Source organism: Hemitrygon akajei, chromosome 6, assembly GCF_048418815.1.
Source record: "Hemitrygon akajei chromosome 6, sHemAka1.3, whole genome shotgun sequence".
Lineage (NCBI taxonomy): Eukaryota > Metazoa > Chordata > Chondrichthyes > Myliobatiformes > Dasyatidae > Hemitrygon > Hemitrygon akajei.
The window spans coordinates 122,454,815-122,479,355 of record NC_133129.1 but is presented as its reverse complement, the minus strand read 5'-3'; the positions used below and the strand labels follow the sequence as shown (position 1 = coordinate 122,479,355).

The 24,541-nt window shown below is 42.9% G+C and overlaps 1 protein-coding gene across 6 annotated transcripts in view; it reads right to left on the bottom strand.

Moving 5' to 3' along the window:
• The window catches only part of phf21aa (PHD finger protein 21Aa), a 395,003-nt gene that overhangs the window by 62,842 nt on the left and 307,620 nt on the right, over positions 1-24,541 (bottom strand). For 5 of the 6 annotated variants that reach the window (XM_073049161.1, XM_073049163.1, XM_073049159.1 and 2 more), the window contains one exon: positions 17,211-17,306. The exons of the other annotated variant lie outside the window; for it this stretch is intronic. In XM_073049161.1, the coding sequence (XP_072905262.1) occupies positions 17,211-17,306 (96 nt within the window). The remainder of the gene's footprint in view (positions 1-17,210; positions 17,307-24,541) is intronic. 6 annotated transcript variants of the gene reach the window in all.

Below are 24,541 nucleotides of genomic sequence, written 5' to 3'. Positions count from 1 at the left end.
GGTGCAAATCATTTCCATTATGGAACAATAATCATTTTCTATCTGGGGGGAAACCATTCACTAACAGAACTTGGGACAATAAAGGTATTGCTGCTCTTCAAGATATTAATGGGGCAAGTACTATCCTTAGCTTTCAAGAACTGATATCTCGATATAATATTGATAAACACTCACTTTTCTTCTACTTTAGAGTAAGATCAGCTTGTAATGCCTACGGCGTTCCCTGGAGGTCAGATTTAAAGGACCACCCCATTTTAAGTTGGATACAGGGTGCTCCAGAGCAGATAGTGTCATATATCTATGATAAATTAAACTCCCAGAATTATATGCCCACATCAGGAATAAAAGCTTGGGATAGGGACATATCTGAATTGGGACAAGACTTAGACTGGGATGCGATTTGGGATAATGCTGCCGGTGCTTCGAAAAACCCAAATCATTGGTATATACACTTGAAATTTTGTCATAGAGCATATTTAACACCAAGAATTAGACATCAAATGGGACTGGTTCCTGACCCATATTGCTCCTTCTGCCTCCACGGAACCATTAGCTCTTTTATACATGTTGTAAGGGTATGTCCTGGGGTTTTTGGTTTGTGGGGGAAGGTTATCAGTACTCTTACAGAACTAATTGGGGTACGATTACCAATGGATCTGCTGTACATCTTCTAAATGATGACTCCCACCTTTCCCTTACGGAAAAAACATGCAATGTCTGGCTGCAGGCCTAACTGCAGCTAAGAAGATTGTAGTCCAGCGTTGGAAACCTCCCCATGATATTTCATATACTCACTGGCTTTGGAGCTTTTTGGACATTTCTTACTTGGAACTTTCATCAGTAAGAGTAAATGATGCACGACCAAACTCAATCTTCACGTGGACAAATTTGATATCTAACTTAAAAGATCTTTTGTTAAAATAGGAATGTTTTGTCTGTGTATGCACTACTATTCAGTTGGTGGATGGAGGGGAGGGGGTAGAGGGGCGATGGTGAAGAAGGTTGGGTGGTGGCTGGGTTAAACAGTCAAAATGTAATTGGCAATTGGATGTATTGAATGTAATTTGTTGATGTTTCAATAAAAAATTAGTAAAAAAAAAAGTATTTCTGAAACCTCTGTTTTCAATGGAAGTTTGGAACCTAGAAGTTTCATTCTTAATATACTTCAGTGCAGAAGAACTATCAGTCCAAAAAACTGAGTAATGACGCTGCATATGCAACTCTGTCCTCCACAATGTGTCCATAAGGCTTGCCATTGCAGCAGCTGTGAGCTTTTTGTAGGGATAGATACTGACTTCATTGAGATTCCCTAGATCTTCCCATGATAAAAGCAATGCTTTTGGCTTGAGAGATTCTGGCCTGTTGGGAAGTGGTCTGGTTGAGGGAAGTGCCTGGTGTGAAAAGTGCTAGTCTTTGGCTCGAGAGTCTTCGGCGAAGAGACTACGCCAGGCACAATTGCAGAGGGTGAAGACATGACCGCTAAGCTGATTCAGTGTGCTACGTGCATGATGTGGGAGGTCAGGGACACTGATGGTGCCCCCGGCTGCTACAGCTGTTCAAAGTGTGTCCAGATTCAGCTTCTGAAGGAGCATGTTGCAGCACTGAAGCAAGAACTGGATGACCTCAGGTTTATCCGCGAAAACGAGGGTTTTCTGGACAGGACCTATGGTGAGGTCATTACACCGAGGATACAGGAAGAGAGAAAGGGGGCGACGATGAGGAAGGAAAGGATGCTTGAAGTACAGGAGACCCCAGGGGATGTACCTCTCGTAAACAGGTTCACCTTCTTGGAAGCTGTCAGGACAGAAGATACTGCCAGTCTGAGAGGCGGACAGGTCTGCGTGCCGAAAATTGGTGCAGAAGCAGAGCTGAGGAGTCAGACATCAGGAAGAGCTGTGGTAGTAGGGGACTCCGTAGTAAGAGGTACAAAAAGGGGTTTCTGCGGCAACAGGCAAGATTTAAGGATGGTGTGTTGCCTCCCTGGTGCTAGGATCCAGGACATCACGGACCGATTGCAGGGAATCCTCAAGAGTGAAGGTGAACAGCCGGAAGTGGTAGTGCATGGTGGCACAAATGACATCGGGAAGAAGAGGAAGGACATTCTGCAGCAGGACTTCAGAGAACTCGGAAGAAGGCTGAAAAGCAGGACTTCCAGGGTGGTTATCTCTGGTTTGCTTCCAGTTCCTCGTGCTGGAGAGGGCAGGAACAGGGAGATAATGGATCTGAATGTGTGGCTGAGGAACTGGTGCAGGAAGCAAGGATTTACATTCTTGGACCACTGGGATCTGTTTTGGGGTAGGGATGAATTGTATAAAAGGGACGGGTTGCACCTTAATAGGCGGGGGACCAGCATTCTGGCAGACAGGTTTGCCACTGCAACATGGATGTGTTTAAACTAAATAATTGGGGGGAGGGGATGAACTGGAAATATAAGGATGGAGTTAAAGGGAAAGTGAAAATAAGAAAAGTTAAAAAGGACAACAGAATCAATGGAGTAGAAAGCTCAAGGAGAGATCATACAGTATGGCCAAGTGAAATAGGAATTGATATGATAGGAGAGGGGAGTAATGAATTAAAAGTATTATATATGAATGCACGAAGTATAAGGAATAAAGTAGATGAGCTTGAGGCTCAGTTGGAAATTGGCAAGTACTATGTTGTGGGAATAACAGACATGGCTTCAAGCGGACAGGGCCTGGGAAATGAATATTCAAGGATATACATCTTATCGAAAGGGCAGACTGACTGGCAGAGGGGGTGGGGTGGCTCTGTTGGTGAGGAATGATATTCAGGTAGGGACATGTTCAGCACAACTTTGTGGGCCAAAGGGCTTGTATTGTGCTGTAGGTTTTCTATGTTTCTAAATACTGCACAAGTACCTGTGCCCCACTGATGTTTGAATTTCCTCCCTGTATAGAAAATAGTCTAGGTGCATGACCACATAATTCCCTACACTATATTCCATCAGCCACTTATTTCCCCTTTCCTTCTGTAGACTCCATGGTTTCTCAATACTTCCTGCAACTCCACCTATCTTTGTATCGTCTGCAAACTTGGTCACAAAGCCATCAATTCCATCATCCAAATCCTTGACATATAACATGAAAAGAAGTGGTCACAATACTGATCCTTGTAGAACACCACTAGTCAATTACAGCCAATCAGAGTAGGCCTCCTTTATTCTGACTCTTTTGTCTCCTGCCAATCAGTTAGTCTTCTATCCATGCTGGAATCTTTCCTGTAATACCATAGACTCAATTTTGTTAAGCAGCCTCATGTTCGGCACCTTGTCAAAGGTATTATGAAAATCCAAGTAAACAATATCCACTGACTTTCCTTTGACTATCCTGCCTGTTATTTCCTTGAAGAATTCCATCAGATATGTCAGGCAAGATTTCCCCTTAAACAAACCATACTGACTTTGCCCTACTTTATCATGGACCTCCAAATACTCTAAGACCTCATCCTTAATAATAGACTTCAACATTTTCCCAACCACTGAAGTTAGGTTAACTGGCCTACAGTTTCCTTTCTTCTGCATCCCTACCTTCTTAAAAGTGGAGTGACATTTGTAATTTTCCACTCATCTGGAACCATTCCAGAATGTAATGATTTTTGAAAGGTCATTACTACTGCATCCACAATCTCTTCAGCTACCTCTTTCAGAACGCTGGGATGTAGTCCATCTGGTCCAGGTGACTTATCTACCTTCAGACCTTTAAGCTTCCCAAGCACCTTCTCCTTACATTCACTTCTGTCCCATGACGCCCTAGAATTTTTGGCATTCTGCTGGTGTCTTCCACAGAGAAGACTGACACAAAATAAGTTATTCAGATTGCCTGCCATTTCTTTGAACCCCATTACTGCCTTTCCAGTGTCATTTTCCAGTGGTCCAATTATGCACTCCCACCTCTCTTTTGCTCTTCATATGTCTGAAAAAAACACTTTTGCTATCCTCTTTGATATTTTTGGCTAGCTTACTCTCATGTTTTGTCATTTCTCTCCTTATGTTTTATTAGTTGTCTTCTGAAGGTTTTTAAGAAAACCAAATTATTGCTATATTTTAAGCTCTCTCTTTTGCTTTTACGCTGCCTTTGACTTCCCTTGTCTCCCATGGTTGCCTCTTCCTCCCTTTAGAATACTAATTCATCTTTGGATTGTATCTGTCCTCAGCCTTCCAAATTGCCCCCAGAAATTCCAGCCATTGCTTTTTCATCATTATCCCTGCTAGTACACCCTTTCAATCAACTTTGGCCAGTCCTCTCATGACTCTGTAATTTCCCTTAATTCACTGTAATACTGACATATTTGACTTTATCTTCTCCGTCTCAAGATGCAGGGTGAACTCTGTCAAATTTGATTGGGGCACGACTGCATAAGCGTGTGGACGTCAGCCAGTGAGAACAGCAAGAAGAATTTAAAAGGAAACAACAGAGTAGGAAGGCTTTGGTTCAACGGGGTTTAGGTGATACTGGTTCAAAGCGAGGTAGGTTGCCTGTGTAGAATACAGACAGGAAGAATGTGTGAGAGGCCAGTGTTCTATGTTCAGTGTCAGATGTGGTAAGTTCAGGAGACTCCAGCCTCCCGGACGGCCACATCTGCACTAGGTGCGTCAAGCTGCAGCTCAATGACCTTCATCTGGTCAGGGAAAGTGAGGAGGTGATAGATAGGAACTATAGGCAGGTAGACATACAGGGACCTGGGGAAATAGATAAGTGGGTAACAGTCAGGAGAGGAAAGGGCAGGAGTCAGGGGCTAGAGATCACTCCTGTGGGCTGTCCCCCTTAACAATAAGTACTCCTGTTTCAGTACTGTTTGGGGGGTGGGGGGGGGAACAGCCTACCTGGGGGAAGCAACAATGGCAGCACCTCTGGCACGGAGTCTGGCTCTGTGGCTCAGAAGGGTAGGGAAAGGAAGAAGTTGGTATCAATGACAGGGGACTCTTATAGTTAGGGGATCAGACAGGCGATTCTGTGGACACAGAAAAGAAACATGGATGGTAGTTTGCCTCCCAGGTGCCAGGGTCAGGATCTGATCGCATCCACGATATCATTAAGTGGGAAGGAGAACAGCCAGAGTTTGTGGTACATATTGGTGTACCAATGACATAGGCAGGGAAAGGGAGGAGGTCCTGAAAGCAGACTACAGGGAGTTAGGAAGGAAGTTGAGAAGCAGGACCACAAAGGTAGTCATTCCGGGATTACTGGTTGTGCCACGTGACAGTGAGTATAGGAATAGAGTGAGGTGGACGATAAATGTGTGGCTGAGAGATTGGAGCAGGGGGCAGGGATTCAGATTTCTGGATCATTGGTACCTCTTTTGGGGCAGCAGTGACCTGTACAAAAAGGATGGGTTGCACTTGACCAATATCCTGGCGGGGAGGTTTGCTAAGGCTATTGGGGAAGAGTTTAAACTAGGATTGCTGGGGGGTGGGAACCAAACTGAAGAAATGGAGGAAAAGGAGGTTGACTTACAAATAGAGAAAGCTTGGAGACAGTGTGAGAGGGAGGTATGGCAGGTGATAGGGAAGGGAAACGCTCAGACTGATGCTTTCCGATGTGTCTATTTTAATGCAAGGAATATTATGAACCAAGCAGATGATCTTAGAGCATGGATCAGTACTTGGAGCTATGGTGCTGTGGCCATTACAGAGACTTGGATGGCTCAGGGGCAGGAATGGTTACTTCGAGTGCTAGGCTTTAGATGTTTCAGAAAGGACAGGGAAGGAGGCAAAAGAGGTGGCACTGCTGATCAGAGATAGTGTCACGGCTGCAGAAAAGGAGGAAGACATGGAGGGATTGTCTACAGAGTCTCTGTGGGTGGCAGTTAGGAACAGGAAGGGGTCAACAACTCTACTGGGTGTTTCTTATAGACCACCCTACAGTAACAGGAACATCGAGGAGCAGATAGGGAAACAGGTTCTGGAAAGGTGTAATAATAACAGAGTTGTCGTGGTGCGAGATTTTAATTACCCAAAAATTGTTTGTCATGTCCCTAGAACAAGGGGCTTAGATGGGGTGGAGTTTGTTAGGTGCGTTCAAGAAGGTTTCCTGACACAATATGTAGATAAGCCTTCAAGAGGAGAGGCCATATTTGATCTGGTATTGGGAAATGAACCTAGTCAGGTGTCAGATCTCTCAGTGGGAGAGCATTTTGGAGATAGTGATCACAATTCTATCTCCTTTACCATTGCATTGGAGAGGGATAGGAACAGACAAGTTAGGAAAGTGTTTAATTGGAGTAAGGGGAAATATGAGGCTATCAGACAGGAACTTGGAAGCATAATTGGGAACAGATGTTCTCAGGGAAATGTACGGAAGAAATGTGGCAAATGTTCGGGGGATATTTGCGTGGAGTTCTGCATAGGTACGTTCCAATGAAACATGGAAGTTATGGTAGGGTACAGGAACCGTGGTGTACAAAGGCAGTTGTAAATCTAGTCAAGAAAAAAAGAAAAGCTTACAAAAAGTTCAAAAAACTAGGTAATGATAGAGATCTAGAAGATTATAAGGCTAGCAGGAAGGAGCTTAAGAAAGAAATTAGGAGAGCCAGAAGGGGCTATGAGAAGGCCTTGGCAGAGTATGTGTATGTGAAGAGCTCTACAAGTATGTGAAGAGCAAGAGGATAAGACGTGACAGAATAGGACCAATCCAATGTGACAATGGAAAAGTGTGTAGAGAACCCGAGGAGATCGCAGAGGTACTTAATGAGTACTTTACTTCAGTATTCACTACTATAAAATGATCTTGCCAATTGTAGGGATGATTTACAGTGGACTGAAAAGCTTGAGCATGTAGATATTGAGAAAGAGGATGTGCTGGAGCTTTTGGAAAGCATCAAGTTGGATAAGTCACCGGGAATGGACGAGATGTACCTCAGGTTACTGTGGGAGGCGAGGGAGGAGATTGCTGAGCCTCTGGTGAAGACCTTTGCATCATCAATGGGGACAGGAGAGGTTCCGGAGAATTGGAGGGTTGAGGATATTGTTCCATAATTCAAGAAAGGGAGTAGAGATAGCCCAGGAAATTATAGATCAGTGAGTCTTACTTCAGCGGTTGGTAAGTTGATGGGGAAGATCCTGAGAGGCAGAATTTCTGAACATTTGGAGAGGCATAATGTGATTAGGAATAGTCAGCATGGCTTTGTGAAAGGCAGGTCGTGCCTTACTAGCCTGATTAAATTTTTTGAGAATATGACTAAACACATTGATGAAGGTAGAGCAGTAGATGTAGTGTACATGGATTTCAGCAAGGCACTTGACAAGATACCCCATGCAAGACTTATTAAGAAAGTAAGGAGGCATGAGATCCAAGGGGGCATTACTTTGTGGATCCAAAATTGGCTTCCCGCAGAAGGCAAAGAGTGGTTGTAGGCGTGTCATTTTCTGCATGATGATCGGTGACCAGTGGTGTGCCTCAGGGATCTGTTCTGGGACCCCTACTCTTCGTGATTTTTATAAATGACCTGGATGAAGAAGTGGAGGGATGGGTTAGTAATTTGCTGATGACACAAAGGTTGGAGGTGTTGTGGATAGTGTGGAGGACTGTCAGAGGTTACAGCGGGACATTGATAGAATGCAAGACTGGGCTGAGAAGTGGCAGATGGAGTTCAACCCAGATAAGTGTGAGGTGGTTCATTTTGGTAGGTCAAATATGATGGCAGAATGTAGTATTAATGGTAAGATTCTTGGCAGTGTGGAGGATCAGAGGGATCTTGGGGTCAGAGTCCATAGGACACTTAAAGCTGCTGTACAGGTTGACTCTGTGGTTAAGAAAGCATATAGTGTATTGGTTTTCATCAATCATAGGATTGAGTTTAGGAGTCGAGAAGTAATGCTGCAGCTATACAGAACCCTGATCAGACCCCACTTGGAGTACTGTGCTCAGTTCTGGTCGCCTCACTACAGAAAGGATGTGGAAACCATAGAAAGGGTGCAGAGGAGACTTACAAGGATGTTGCCTGGATTGGGGAGCATGCCTTATGAGAATAGGTTGAGTGAACTCGGCCTTTTATTCTTGGAGCAACAGAGGATGAGAGGTGACTTGATAGAGGTGTATAAGATGATGAGCGGCATTGATCGTGTGTATAGTCAGAGGCTTTTTCCAGAGGCTGAAATGGCTAGCACGAGAGGGCACAATCTAAGGTGCTTAGAAGTAGGAACAGAGGAGATGCCAGGGGTACGTTTTTTTACACAGAGTGGTGAGTGCGTGGGATGGGCTGCTGGCAACGGTGGTGGAGGTGGATAGGACAGGGTCTTTTAAGAGGCTCCTGGTCAGGTACATGGAGCTCAGAAAAATAGAGGGCTGTGGGTAACCCTAGGTAATTTCTGAGGTTTCTAAGGTTTGGCACAGTTTTGTGCCAAACCTAAGTTTTCTGCTGCAGGTTTTCTATGTTTCTAAATTATGATCACTGCCTCCGAAGTGTTCCTTTACCTTAAATTTCCTAATTAAATCTGGTTCATTACACAACGCCCTATCCAGAGTTGCCTTTCCCCTAGTGGGCTCAATTACAAGCCTCTCTAAAAAGTCATCTATTGGCATTCTACAAATTCCCTCTCTTGGAATTCTGCACCAACCCAATTTTCACAATCTACCTGCATATTGAGATGTCCTGTACCATTGCTCTTATTGCATGCCTTTTCTATTTCCTCTCGAAAGTTATATCCCACATCCTGGCTACGTTTGGAGGTCTGTATATAACTCCCATCAGGATCTTTTTACTCTTTTTACTTTCTTATCTCTTCTCACAAGGATTTTACATTTTCTGATGCTATGCAACCTCTTTGTAATGATTTGATTTTTTTAAAAAAAAACTAACAGAGCCAGCTCTGCCCTCTGTCTTCCTTTATGCTTTCTTACAGACATGTCTTAGTAATGCCTACGATGTCATACCTGCCAACCTCTAACTACTTTACAAGATCATCTACCTCATTCTGTATACTGGATGCATCCAAATATAATAACTTCAGGTCCTATATTCTTCACCCTTTTGGATTTTGCCCCTACGTTACACTTTACATCATCTCACGAACTGCAATTTCGCCCCTCTGTCCTTTCTAGTCTCACAAAATAGTGCTTATATACCAACTGCCTCATCTTCAGCCCTATCATTCTTGTTCCCATCCCCCAGCCAAATTAATTTAAACCCTAATAGCTCTAGCAAACTTGCCCACAAATATATTGATTTGCCTTGGGTTCAGGTGTAGCCCATCCTTTTTGTACAGGTCATACCTTTCCCAGAAGAGATCCCAATGATCCAGAAATCTGAAACCCAGCCCCTGCACCACTCATTTAGCAGTACCATCATCCTTTTGTGATAATGCAATTAATAAGTGAATAAAATTTACACACAATGGCATGTAGAAATGTTCAGTTTCTAATTATCTGCCACATTTCCATACATTTCAAAATATGCACTTCAGAATCATTGTATTAACTCTAAAACAATTGGTATGTCCAAAAAGTTGGTCAGATGCTACAAAATACATTCACTTTCTAAATATTGATCAAACAAAATGAAGGATCACCTACTATTTTGTGCTTGGCAAAAAAAAAAAAAATTTGATTATATGCTCTGCAAAATACAAAGAAATGGAGGAGGATGGGAATCATTATCGCAACCTGACATCTGAACCTAATGTACTAGTTAAAATTTAAGCTTTGCAATATGAACAGTCTGAAATACTGTATCAATTCCAAAGAGTCTTTATAAAGAAAAATAATTTTGCTCCTGGGTAACTCTAGCCTTCTTTATTGTATTCTCTTATTTTGTTGCATGAAACTAACTTCTGAAAGGACTCTTCATTTTTATAAGCTCAATGAGTCTGCACCAGCTCACAGAAATGTTCCATTCCTGTTATGTATTCATGTATATTTTGATCCTCAACTCTCTGTCTCTCGTGTGTCTTATTCATGGCCACCTGGTTTCCCAGTAACACAAACATAACAACTGGCAACAAGGTGACAAATTCTCATGCAACATTAATTGTTTTATTCCCTTCTGTAAGAAAAGCAGTGTGCAATGCTGGCAGTGTACTACTGGGTGAGTGAAAAGATTCAGAATCATGTTTATTATCACTGGCATGTGAGTGAAACTTGTGACACTACATGCCATCAGAAAATGGCTTCAGGAAGTATGGTCAGTGAAGAACCTGAGGGGAGAGAACGAGAACAGGACAGTTAAATCATACAAATGAGAGGGAGACGGATGGATAAGACTATTTAACTTCTCTGGAACGTGATTGTGTTTCAAAATGGTGACAAAGTAAGTTATGGGACCCTGTGATGAAATGACAGAATCCATATACTGAAAGATTAATATTTTACACTGGCAAATCAAATTTCAGTTGATATTCGTGTTCCAACTTTTCTGATTGAAGGTTGCAAAAACTTTAAATTTATTATGTAGTCTAGTGTAGCATGCTAAGCCTGGCAATAAAGCCTTATGAAGGCATAGTTAGAATCTTAAAGGGCTACTATTCACCTAAACCTTCGATTATTGCTGAGTGGTTTAGATTTTATAAAAGGATTCAAGAGGAAAGCAAGTCTATTTCAGTCTGTGGCAGTGCTGAAACAATTGTCTGAACACTGATTTTGGGCTCACTAAATGTCCTGTTACAAGATTGACTCATGTGTGTAGGAACATTTGCTTACAAAAGACATTACAGAATACAATTGAGATTAGTACATCTATGGAAATGCAGCTAAAGAAGCACAGCTATTAAGCACATCTTCCCAAGTTCATGAAGTTTCTACTGACTAAGAATATGGCACTTATTGGCAATGTTCTCATTGTGGCAAAACTGGGCATTCATAAAAAGAATGTTGGTATGAGGATTTAGATTTCATAACCTGTAGAAAAAAGTGACATATTGAACATGGCTGTAAAAGTAAAAGAGGACTGTCAACCAGAAACACTGTAATAAAGAAAAATGTGGTTGAAGAAACCTTCCATGTTTTTTCTGTTGTATGGGGCCACAGTGAGGATGCAGGTGGACATGAGTGCTGCAGTACCATTGATGTCAGAGACAGTTTACAAGGGGAAACTGGAGCATCTCACCACAAAAGGGACAAAGATGACTTTAAAGACTTACACTGGTGAGGCTGTTCCATGGCGGGGAGTAGTACATGGAGATTAACAGAGAAAGAAACAGTACATGCTGTCTGTTAAGCCCAACACAACACCCAAATACCCAAAGACAAGATCTGTTCCGTACAATCTCAAACCAAAGGTAGAGGCTGAATTGGAAAGACTAGCGCAGAAAAAGGCATTGGAACTAGTGTGTGTAAGTGAATGGGTAACTCCAGTGATTCCTATCATAAAAAAGGATGGGTTGTTAAGTCTTTGTGGAGACTTCAAGGTAACCATCAACCCAGTTCTTACAGCTGAACAAAACCCTCTTCCCCTCATTGACGACCTTTTTGCAGGATTGTCCATAGGACAGCCATTTAGCAAAATTGACCTGTGTCAAACAGATGCATGTGGAGGCAGAGTCACAGGAACTATAGACCACAATGACTCACAGAGGATTGTTCAGGTACCAAAGGCTTCTGCTTGGCATCACCTCAGCTCCCACAACTTTTCAACGTGCAATGGACCAGATCCTGATTGGGTTGACAGCAGTGCAATGCTATTTGGGAGACTTACTCATTACTGGGAAAAAAAGAGCACAAGCACCTACAAGACTTGGATGCTACACTACAAAGACTCAAGGAATATGGGCTTAGAGACTGGAAGGACAAGTGTGAGTTCTTTCAACCTTTGATTGCATATTTGAGCCACGTGATCAACAATTCAGGGCTTCACAAGGCACCATCAAAAGTGAAGGTAATCATGGAGGCTCCATCACCACAGAATGTAAGTTAATTAAGATCTTTCTTAGAACTATTAACATACTATGCAGTTTGTTCCTAACCTATCTAGTGTGCTGAAACCACTTTATTAGTTTTTAATAAATCAGCACACTGTGAAGAGGCTTCTAAAAAGGCCAAAACAGTTTTGTCACAATCTGAAGCACTTACATACTCCAACCCGTCATTGTCCATACAGTTGGCCTGCAATTCATCACTATGGTATGGAGGCAGTTATTTCACAAGTCATGCTGTCGGGTGAAGAGTGTTCAATTTTTTTTTGCATCAAGGGATATTAAGCAAGGCAGAATGCTACTTATGCCCAGATTGAGTGGGAAATACTCACAATTGTCTTTGGAGTTAAGAAATTCCATCAATTCCTCTTTGGTCAATGATTTATGCGTCTGTTTTTGGTCCACGTGTGAACATTGCTGGTGCTGTTGAATGCAATGTTGGGCTCTACTACTATCTGCACATCCATACAACAAAGTACAAGAGGTCCAAGCACCATTCAAATGCTGATGGACTATCCAGACTTCCCTTCACGGTTACAACTCTAGAGCCATCCAGAAAGAGATCTTTTACTTTAAGGAAGTACTTGCAGCTCTGCTAATTGTAGTACAAGTCCAGAAGCACACACGTACTGACCCTGTTCTATCTAAAGTGGTGGACATGGTAACTTGGAAAAGAGAGCCAACCATAGAATTGAAACCTTACCAGGCTCGATGGAAGGAGCTCATAGTCTGAGCAGGATGTTTACTATGGGGCTACCGTGTGGTCATTCTTCCACCACTAAGAAAGCAAGTGCTTCATGATCTACAAGCAGGAGGACACTGGTATAGTGCGAATGAAAGAAATTGCATGCAGCTACTTCCGATGGCCAGAACTGGATAAAACCATTAAACAGAAGGCCAAAGCATGCACACATTGTCAGTGTCAATGCTCCTTGACTTGCTCCTTTGTATCCATGGGAATGACCTAAGGACCACGGCAGAGGACTCGCATGGATTTTGAAGGACCTGCAGAAAGCCACATATTCTTGGCCAGAGTGGACTGCACAGCAAATGGCCCGAGGTTGCCATCATGAAGAGTACTACATTTGAAAAATGCATTGAGGAGCTACGTTCCATCTCTGGCTGTTTTGGGCCTTCTCAACAGTTTGTAAGTGACTATGGCCCAAACTCCTCTCTGAAGAGTTTGAGGCATTTATGGAAGCAAGCGGTATTCAGCACATCAAGTCAAAACCATATCACCCAGCCACGAATGGCCTTGCCAACTGATTTTACAATAAGTGAAACAAGCCCTCAAGATATCTGTAGGAAGTGGATCCCTCAACCAGCGTCTTAGCATTTTCTTGCTGAAATACTGCAACACACAGCATGCCACCACCAAAATAGCACCAGTCGCTGTACTGATGAAAGGACAGCTTTACACCCAGTTTGGCCTGCTGAGACCCTCAATCATAAAAACAGATTGTGATAAATGAACAGAAAACCCAAGAAGAGAGACTTGCCAAAGTGAAGTTCAGAAGTTTCACAGCAGGAGAGGTAGTACTTGCCCAGAACTATATCTCTGGGACAAAGTAGATACCTGCAACGATGGTGGCACAAACTAGTCCGGTGTCATACATGGTGTAAACTAGGAGCCACAACATCTGGAGAAGGCATGTTGATCAGCTGTTGTCCCCTTGTGAGGCCACTGAAAACCAACACAAACCGACCAATCCAGATCCAGTTGTAGAAATGGGACCGGATTCTCAGACAATGACTGCAGAACCTCCATTAAGAATAAACGACACAGCCAGTGCTCCCCATCACTTGGGCTCTCTGTGGTGCCCACTGCTGACAATGCAGTACCCAGGCCAAGATGTACGCATACACCAACCACCAAGAGATAAAAGATAAAAGTTCTCCCCAGGTAGTCAGTACCTTCACAGGAACAGGCAGCTTCCAGACAAAACTGAATCTCTAATTTAGTGACTAACCCTCAGCAGATGAGACAGTAATCCCCAGGGTTACATCTGGCAATAGAGGCAGTCCACCCTCTTTCCCCAGTTTAGAAAAACAAATGTTTTTTGTTGTTGTTTAAATTTGATGATTACCCTAGTTAATGTTTGTAGTCCATCAGCTAGTCCGTGTATGCGAAGGGGGAAAATCCTTTAAAATAAGGGGGGAGGGGATATGTTATATGTTCATGTATATTTTGATCTTTATGGGTTGCTGTCAAGCTTTCCTGTGTGTTTTGTACTGGATGTAATGTGATAGGGCATTTTAGGTAGATGACCTATATGCAAAATAAACAGCTACATGTTTGTTCTTCAACACTCCATCTCTTGTATGTGATATTCACAGCCACTTGGCTTCCCAGTACCAAAAACAAAATAATTCCCCCTCTGCAACACACACAAAATGCTGCAGGAAATCAGCACGTCAGGCAGATCTATGGAAATGAATAGACAGTTGACATTTTGGACCAAGACCATTCTTCAGGACTGAACTCCCCCTCAAATTTTTCATGTTATCTGTTCTCTCCAATCTAACATCCACCTGCACCAGGGACAATTTACAGTAGATAATTAATCTACAGACCATTGGGATGTGGGGAGAAACTGTAGCTGCCTAAGGAAAACTTAGGCACAGGGAAAGCATATTAACTCCACACTGACAGCATGGCAAGTCACGATTCAACATAATGGATAGAGGTGTGAGGTAGCAGTTCTACAAGATGTACTACAGCACTTTTAAAAATGACAGCATTATTTAATCAATGTTAAAAAAGCCCTTTATATGCAGTCAGCTCCAACTTTCTAACTTTCAAAACACTTCCACCTCATCAAATTCTACCAATTAGGATCACTACATAATGTATTTACTGTGCCTTGTAAAGGTATTCAGCTTCCAACCCTTTGTTCACATAAATGAGTATTAAACCAGGATTTCAATCAATTTAACTGTGAATTTTTATTTGTAAATCACATGCTCCTTTTCCTCCTTCAGTAGAGCCCGAAAAACAGAGAAAATTGTAAAGTACAAAAAACAAAAAATTCAAAAACTGAAATGTCAGCAGTTCAAAAGTATTCAACTGCTTTGCTTAGTACTTAATTGAACCACCTCTTGCACCTATTACAGCCAGAAGTCTTTTTGGACTTATACATTTGCCCATTTCTCCTTGCAAAATTGCTCAAGCTTTGCCAGGTCAGTTGGGGAGTGGCAGTGGACAAAAATCTTGAGGTTTTGCCAGAGATGTCCAATCAAGTTAAGGTTGGGACTCTGATTGGGCCACTTAAGGACACCAATTTTCTTCATTTGGCTGCTCTGGCAGTGTGCTTCAGTTTGTAGACCTGCTGAAAAATAGAACTTTCTCCCTAGTTTAATATTTCTGGGCAGAGGCAATTAGGTTTTCATCCAAGGTCTCTCTGTATTTAGCAACATTGTGGGAAGCAAGGGAGAAGAATGCTGAGCATCTGATAATGATATTTGCATCATCAATAAGGACGGGAGAGGTACCAGAGAACTGGAAGGTTATAAATGTTGCTCCCTAGTTCAAAAAAGGGAGTAGAAATAACCCAGGAAGTTATAGACCAGTGAGTCTTATTTCAGTGGTGGGCAAGTTGTTGGAGGAGATCCCAAGAAGCAAGATTTATGAGCATTTGGAGAGACGTAATCTGATTAGGGATAGTCAGCTTGGCTTTCTCAAGGGCAGATTGTGCCTTATGAGCCTAATTGAATTCTTTAAGGAGGTAACAAAACACATTGAGGAAGGTAGAGCAGTGGATGTGGTGTATATGGATTTCAGTAAGGCATTTGATAAGGTTCCCCAGCATGGCTCATTCAGAAAGTAATGAGGCATGGGATCCAAGGAGACATTGCTCTGTGGATCCAGAATTGGCTTGCCCACAGAAGGCAAAAGGTGGTTGTGGATGGTTTATATTTTGCAGGGATCTGTTACATAAGAACATAAGAAATATGAGCAGGAGTAGGCCATCCGGCCCATTGTGCCTGCCCCGCCATTCAATAAGATCATGGCTGATCTGTCCATAACACAGCTCCATCTACCTGCCTTTTCCCCATAACCCTTAATTCCCTTATCTAACTGTATCTTAAATATACTTAGTGAAGAAGCCTCAACTGCTTCTCTGGGCAGAGAATTCCACAGATTCACCACTCTCTGGGGAAAACAGTTTCTCCTCATCTCTGTCCTAAATTTTCTCCCCTGAATCTTGAGGCAATGTCTCCCAGTTCTAGTCTCAACTACCAATGGAAACAACTTTCCTACTTCTATCTTATCTATCCCTTTCAAAATTTTGTATGTTTCTATAAATTCCTCTCTCATTCTTCTGAATTCCAGAGAGTATAGTCCCAGCTGACTCAATCTCTTCTCATAGGTTAATCCCTTCAACTCTGGAATCATCCTCTGAACTGCCTCCAAAGCCAGTATATCCATCCTCAAGTATGGAGACCAGAACTGCACACAGTACTCCAGGTGCGGCCTCACCAGTACCCTGTATAGTTGCAGCATGACCTCCCTGCTCTTGAATTCAATCCCTCAAGCAATGAAGGCCAACATTCCGTTTGCCTTCTTAATAACCTGTTGTACCTGCAATCCAACTTTTTGCGATTCATGAACAAGCACTCTCAAGTCCCTCTGCACAACAGCATGCTGCAATCTTCCATCATTTAAATAATAATCTGCTCTTCTATTATTCCTTCCAAAGTAGATGATCTCGCATTTACCAACGTTGTATTCCATCTTGGTCCACTCACTTAACCTATCTATATCCCTCTGCAGACTCTCCACATCCTCTGTACAATTTGCTTTTCCACTCAGTTTAGTGTCATCAGCAAATTTTCCTTTAATTTGACATGATGTTCAATGTTTTGTAGTTTCCGCAAAAATCCTTCTTCAATATATTTTAAATTTAGAAAATGAGATAGTAAAATGTGAAAATAGTTGTGGGGGCTGAATACTCTTCAAGGCACTGTATGTGATCAAACCACATTATCACTTAATGCCTGAGACGTGTCACACACTGAATTACACTGTACAAAGGACAGACTGTCATTTGAGCAACTATTAAATAGCTCCTGTGACTTTACCAATTATTGTAAGACATATCTCTTAAAATGTATTTCTGATTTCCCTGCCAAACTTAATACTATATCTATGTCCACCTCCCTTTTTAAGTAACACAAACTAGCAATGGAACCTCTACATCGGATTTGCAAATTCTATACTACACAATACTAAACAATTTTTAAATACACCAAAAGGAATTAGTTAAACACTCCAATTTTGATATTGATATTTAAATCTAAGCACTAGTGGCTGTATTAGGTTCCATCAAGCATTGCATTACAATACCTCTGGGTTTTCCTCTTTCTTGGGTTTAGGCGGAACTGGAGAAGTAGGACTAGCATCAGTCTGCTTTTCTTCCCATTCAACCTGAAGTTTAATGGTCTACCATGACAGAAAAAGAATGAACAGCTGATTAATTAATAGGCCTCTCACATAAATTCCAAAAATATTAACATTAAAAATGAAATTGTTAAATTTCATTTGGGCTAAATGAATCTGAATTAAAATACAGTACATCAATAAGCTAAAATAAAGGCTTCAAGAGACGTATCATAATGAAACCAAAAAACATGCTTTGTACTACCCACCATTATTGCTTCCTAAAACATTAAAGTAGATAACAATTCTGGACCCTCATATTGTCTCTGCTTTCAGACACCTCCAATAGAAATGTTGAATTCTCATTTCATATGTTATAGCTGCAAGGCTCATTTTCACAAAATTTTAAACCGTAGAGAATATTAGCAATTACTAAGAAAACTGGTATAACACACCTATTTATATAAAAATGAAAAAAGTGTTCTAAAATTAGGTAAATATTGGTTTAACATAGCCAATTTGTGAAACGGGTGTTAACATTATGCCCTGACATCAGCATTTCAAACATTAAGATTATCCTGTACCCCAACAAATTGGAAATTTAACATTGATAAGGACCTGCAGTGGGATCGGAACCAGAGCATCAGAAGAGATAGTGGAGAGGTTGTAGAGACAGATGTTGTTAAGACCTCAGACAATGTCAGGTATCAAAAAAAGTTGATGCGACTAATGTCCTGAGCTATAAATATTTCAATGCAAGAAGCATCAGAAGAAAGGCTGATGAGCTCAGGACTTGGAACAACACCTGGAATTATGATAATTGTTGTTGCAGGAGGAGCAGGACAGGCAGCTCAATATTCCAGGGTTCTGTTGTTTTAGATGTGACAGAGTGGGAGGGAGTAAAGGAGGAGGAGTGGTGTTATTGGTCAAGGAAAATGCCGGCCGGATCTCCCGTCCATTCTGCTCTCCAATGTCCGCTCCCTGGACAATAAATTGGACTACATCTGACTCCAACAAAATACTAGGCTGGAGTACAGAGTCTGCTGTGTGTATGTTTTCACAGAGACGTGGCTCACTGATGGAGTCTCGGACGCCGCCGTTCAGATGGACAGCCTCGTCTTGTTTCAAGCGGACAGGGATGCAGCTCTTTCCAGTAAGACTCGCGGTGGTATCTTGTGTGTTTACATCAATATGGAATGGTGCAAGAACTCTGTGCTGGTTTCCAGATACTGCTCATCGCTAATGGAGTTTGTGACTGTTAGGTACAGACCACTTTATTTACCATGGGAATTCACCACTGTCCTCATAGTCGGTGTCTACGTTCCCCCCAACGCTAATGCTAAGGAGGCGCTCTGTGAGCTGTATGAGGTTATTAGCGAACTGCAGAAAGCACACCCCGATGGACTGCTTATTGTCGCTAGAGATTTTAATCATGCGAGCCTTAAGTCAGTGCTCCCCAAATTTCATCAGTATGTGGACTTTGCAACGGGGGGGGGGGGGGGAGAGAACGCATTGGACCTTGTTTACACAAACATCCCCGACGCGTACCGGGCAGAGCCCCGCCCCCACCTCGGTTACTCAGACCACATCTCTGTTATGCTAATCCCAGCATACAGATCGCTCGTCAGGCGCTCCAGACCAGTTCAGAAGCAGGTGAGAAGCTAGCCAGAAGGAGCCATCTCTGCTCTTCAAGACTGCTTTGAGCACACAGACTGGCACATGTTCAGGGAGGCTGCAACTGATGGCGACTCTACCAACTTAGAGGAGTACACGGCATCAGTGACTGGCTACATCAGCAAGTGCATCAATGACGTCACTGTGTCCAAGACTTCACGCACTAAGCAGAAGCCATGGATGACAGCGGAGGTGCGTGCGCTGCTGAGGAACCGTGACTCCGCCTTCAGAGCAGGCGACAAGGCAGCCCGAACAGCAAGGGCCAAACTGTCCCGGGCCATCAGAGGGGCAAAGGGTGCACACGCCCAGCGAATCCACAGCCACTTCCAGGACAGCGGCAACACGCGGTACATGTGGAAGGGCATTCAGGACGTCACTAACTACAGGACACCATCACTTGACTGTGCGCATGATGCCTCCCTCCCAGATGCGCTGAACTTCTACACTCATTTTGAGGCGGAAAATGACGTGGCAGCGAGGAAGTCCACCCCTCCTCCAAATGACCAGGTGCTGTGTCTCACTGTGGCTGATGTAAGAAGAACCCAATGCAGGGTCAACCCATGGAAGGCTACTGGACCAGACAATATTCCTGGGAGAGTACTTTGAGGACGTGCAGACCAGGTAGCAGATGTTCTCACTGACATCTTCAACACTTCCCTGAGCAGCACCATCGTTCCAACGTGCTTCAAGGCCGCCACCATCGTCCCCGTGCTGAAGAAGTCTTCAGTGTCCTGCCTCAATGACTACCGTCCCGTTGCACTCACATCCATCATCATGAAGTGTTTCGAGAGGCTCGTCGTGAGGCACATCAAGACCCTGCTGCCCCCCTCACTGGACCCCCTGCAGTTTGCGTACTGTCCCAACCTTTCAACAGACGACGCCATTGCCATCACCCTCCAGCTGGCCCTAACCCACTTGGACAAAAAAGACACACACGTTCGAATGCTGTTCATAGACTTCAGTTTAGCATTCAACACAATCATCCCTCAGAAACTGATTGGAAAGCTGAGCCTACTGGGCCTAAGCACCTCCCTCTGCAACTGGATACTAGACTTCCTGACTGGGAGACCTCAGTCAGTCCGGATCGGAGGCAGCATCTCCAACACCATCACATTCACAAGGGCCCCCCAGGGTTGTGTGCTCAGTCCACTGCTGTTCACTCTGCTGACCCATGATCGTGCTGCAACACACAGCTCAAACCACATCATCAAGTTCGCCGATGACACGACTGTGGTGGGTCTCATCAGCAAGAACAACGAGTCAGCACACAGAGAGGAGGTGCAGCGGCTAACGGACTGGTGCAGAGCCAACAACCTGTCTCTGAATGTGAACAAAACAAAAGAGATGGTTGTTGACTTCAGGAGGGCATGGAGCGACCACTCCCCGCAGAATATCAACGGCTCCTCAGTAGAGATCATTAAGAGCATCAAATTTCTTGGTGTTCACCTGGCGAAGAATCTCACCTGGTCCCTCAACACCAGCTCCATGGCAAAGAAAGCCCAGCAGCGTCTCTACTTTCTGCGAAGGCTGGGTAAAGTCCATCTCCCACCCCCCATCTTCATCACATTCTACAGGGGTTGTATTGAGAGTATCCTGAGCAGCTGCATCACTGCCTGGTACAGAGATTGCACCATCTCGGATCGCAAGACCCTGCAGCGGATAGTGAGGTCAGCTGAGAAGATCATCGGGGTCTCTCTTCCCGCGATTACAGACATTTACACTACATGCTGCATCCGCAAAACAAACAGCATTATGAAGGACCCCACGCACCCCCCATACAAACTCTTCTCCCTCCTGCCATCTGGGAAAAGGCACTGAAGCATTCGGGCTCTCACGACCAGACTATGAAACAGTTTCTTTCCCCAAGCCACCAGACTCCTCAATACCCAGAGCCTGAACTGACACCAACTTACTGCCCTCTACTGTGCCTATTGTCTTGTTTATTATTTATTGTAATGCATGCACTGTTTTGTGTACTTTATGCAGTCCTGGATAGGTCTGTAGTCTAGAGTAGTTGTTTTCTGTGTTGTTTTTACGTAGTTCAGTGTAGTTTTTGTACTGTTTCATGCAGCACCATGGTACTGAAAATCACTGTCTCATTTTTACTGTGTACTGTACCAGTAGTTATGGTCGAAATGACAATAAAAAGTGACTTGACTTGATGTCACAGCAGTGCTCAATCAGTACAGACTGGAGAACTCGTCCACTGAGGCATTACGGGCAGAACTGAGTAATAAGAAAGGTATCACCCTATTATAGATCACTCAACTGTCCGAGGGATTTAGAACAGATTGAGTTTGTCAAATGAGTTCAGCAAAGTTTTCTTAAACAGTACATACAAGTCTCAACGAAAGAGTGTGTGATACTTGATTTCTTTTTAGGGAATGAGACAGGGCAGGTTACAGAAGTTTGGGTAGGAGAACACTTTGTATTTAGTGATCTCAATGCCATTAGTTTTAAAGTAAATATGCAAAAAGATAAGTCTGGTCCACGGGTTGAGATTCTAAATTGGAGAAAGGCCAATTTTGATGGTATCAGAAAGGATTTGGCAAGTGTGGACTGGGACAGGCTGTTTTCTGGCAACAGTGTATTTGGTAAGAGGGAAGCCTTCAAAACTGAAATTTTGAGAGTACGAAGTTTCTATATTCCTGACAGAATTAAAGACAGGGATAACAGGTGCAAGGAACCTTGGTTTTTGAGAGATATTGAGGCCTGGTTAAGAAAAAAAGGTGCATTGCAGATATAGGCAGGTTGGAACGAAGGTGTCTTATGAAATGTAAGAAATGCAAGAGAACACTTAAAGAAATCAGCAGGGCTAAAAGAAGGCATGAGGTTGCCTTAGCAGACAACGTGAAGGAGAATCTACGGATATTTTAAGAACAAAAGGATTGCAGGGGACAAAACTGGTCCTCTGGGAAATCAGAATGGTAATCCATGCATTGAGCCAAGAAATGGAGAGATATTAAATGTATTTTTTGCATCTGTATTTTTTCAAGAGATGGACAGAGCATCTATAGAAGTAAGGCAAAATGGCATCTGCTCCATGGACTCTATACAGATAACAGAGGAGGAGGTGTTTGCTGTGGATAAATACCCAGGGCCTCACAATGTGTTCCCTCAGACCCTGCGGGTGGCAAGTGCAGAAATTGCTAGGACCCTAGCAGAGATATTTAAATCATCCTTAGCGACAGGTGAGGTACTGGAGGATTGTTCCATTGTTTAAGGAAGGCTCTAAAAATAAACCAGGGAAGTATAGGCCAATGAGCCTGACATCAGTAGTGGGAAAGTTATTGAAAGGTTTTCTAAGGGATCAGATAAATGAGTATTTTGATAAACATGTACTGATTAAGGATAGTCAGCACTGCTTTGTGTGTGGCAAGTCAAGTCTAACCAATGAAGGACATTACCAGGAAGTTAACAAGAAAGTTGATAAAGGCAAGGCAGTGGGTGTTGTCCACACAGACAAGGTCCCACATGGGAGGTTGGTCAAGAAGGTTCACTCATTCGGCATTCAAGATGATGTAGTAAATTGGATTAGACATTGGCTTTGTGGGAGAATTCAAAGAGTGGTAATAGATGGTTGCCTCTCTGACTGGAGGTCTGTGACTAGTTGAGTGCTGCAGGGATCAGTGCTGTGTCTGTTATTTTTCATCGATGTCAATGACCTGGATGATAACGTGGTTAACAGGATCAGCAAATTTGCAGATGACACCAAGGTTGGGGGTATAGCATTTTTACTGCAGACAAGTGCAAGGTATTGCATTTTGGTAGGACCAACTAGGGTAGGTTTTACTCAGTGAATGGTAGGGCACTGAGGAGTGCGATAGAACAAAGGGATTCATAATTCATTGAAAGTGGCATCACAGGTTGATAGGGTCATAAAGAAAGCTTTTGGCACATTGCCCTTTATAAATCAAAGTACTGATGTTATGTTGAAGTTGTACAAGACATTGGTGAGGCCTAACTTGGAGTTGTGTGCAGTTTTGTTCACCTATCTACAACAAGGTTGAAAGGGTGCAGAGAAAATTTTACAGGGATGTTGCCAGGTCTGGAGGACCTGAGTTATATGGAAAAATTGTATATGTTGAAACTTTATTCCTTGAAATGTAGAAGATTGAGAGGAGATTTAATAGGGGTATACAAAATTGAGGGGTATAGATAGGATAAATACACACAGGGTTTTTCTACGGAGACTGGATGTGACTACAGCTGGAGATCATGGGTTAAGGTTGAATGGTGAAAAGTTTAAGGGGAATTTCACTCAGAGGGTCATGAGAGTGTGGAACGAGCTGCCAGCGCAAGTGGCCCATGTGAGCTCAATTTCAATCTCTAAGAAAAGTTTGCAGAGGTACATAGATGGTAGGAGTATGGAGATCTATGGTCCCAGTGCAAGTTGATGGGAGTAGACAGTTTATATGGCTCAGCAAGATCTAGATGGGACAAAGGGCCTGTTTCTGTGCTATACTTCTCTATGACTTTGAGTCAATAGTTTTCTGCAAATTAAGCCAAGATGACAACTTGCAAAAAGAGAACCTGATCTTTAGTGACATTTCCAGATAAATCAACATGGATTGAGGTCTATTAAGAAAGGAGGTTAAGAAACAAAACTAGTTTATCAAAACACCATAGCAAAAATAAGCTGTCACTTCCTGGTGGTGCTTGCAGGCTTGTTATTCTTAATAAAATTATCAATGATGCTGCAATTAGTAGGATATAAACCATATTCTAATCACAGTGAGTTATAATTAGTATAGTTATTGTTAGATATGGAAACTAAAACAAATCCAGGTGAATTATCCAAGGTTGTTTTTCAGTTTTAAAATACAGATTCGCTAATGTTTGATTGTTGGAATGAGAGTGAGGATTAACCTATAAACATTACAAGTTTGGAAGAATGATAGACTATTCTGAAAAGGATTGACTGATTTGGTGTCAAGAGACTGTTTCCCCTCAGATAGAGATCATAGCATCTGTGGGCACAGCTCTTTTTTTTCCTCCCTTAGAGGATGTTCAATATTAAGTGGATGCAAGAGTAAAATTAGCATTTGTGACTTTTGAAGACATGAGGTACAGAGATTTTGCTGATGCTGGAAATCCTGCGCAACACACACAAAATGCTGCAGGAACTCAGCAAGTCAAGCAGCATGCATGGATGGGAATAAACAGTTGACGTCTTGGACAGAACTCAACAGAACTCTTAAGGAAGAGGACAGAAACCAGAATAAAGAGGTGGGGGAGGGGAAGTAGTACAAGCTCACCGGTGACAGGTGATACCAGGAGGGCAGATGAGGTAATAAACTGGAAGGAGGTAGGTGGATGAGGTATAGGGCTGAAGAAGGAATCTAATAGGAGAGGGCAGTGGACATGGAAGAAAGGGAAGGAGAAGAGGAATCACAGGGAGGTAATGGACAGGTGAGGAGAAGAGAAGGAATGGAAGGATAACCGGAATAGGAAATGGAATAAGACAGAAGGAGGGAGAGGGAAGAAATTACCCAAGTTGGAGAAGTCGATGTCCATACCATGAGGATTCTACATAATAGCAGATCAGACTCAAGGAACTGTAAGGTATATCTCTGCTTCTATTTCTTTCTTATGGAGCAGCTTGCTTCTGATCTGAAAGCCTA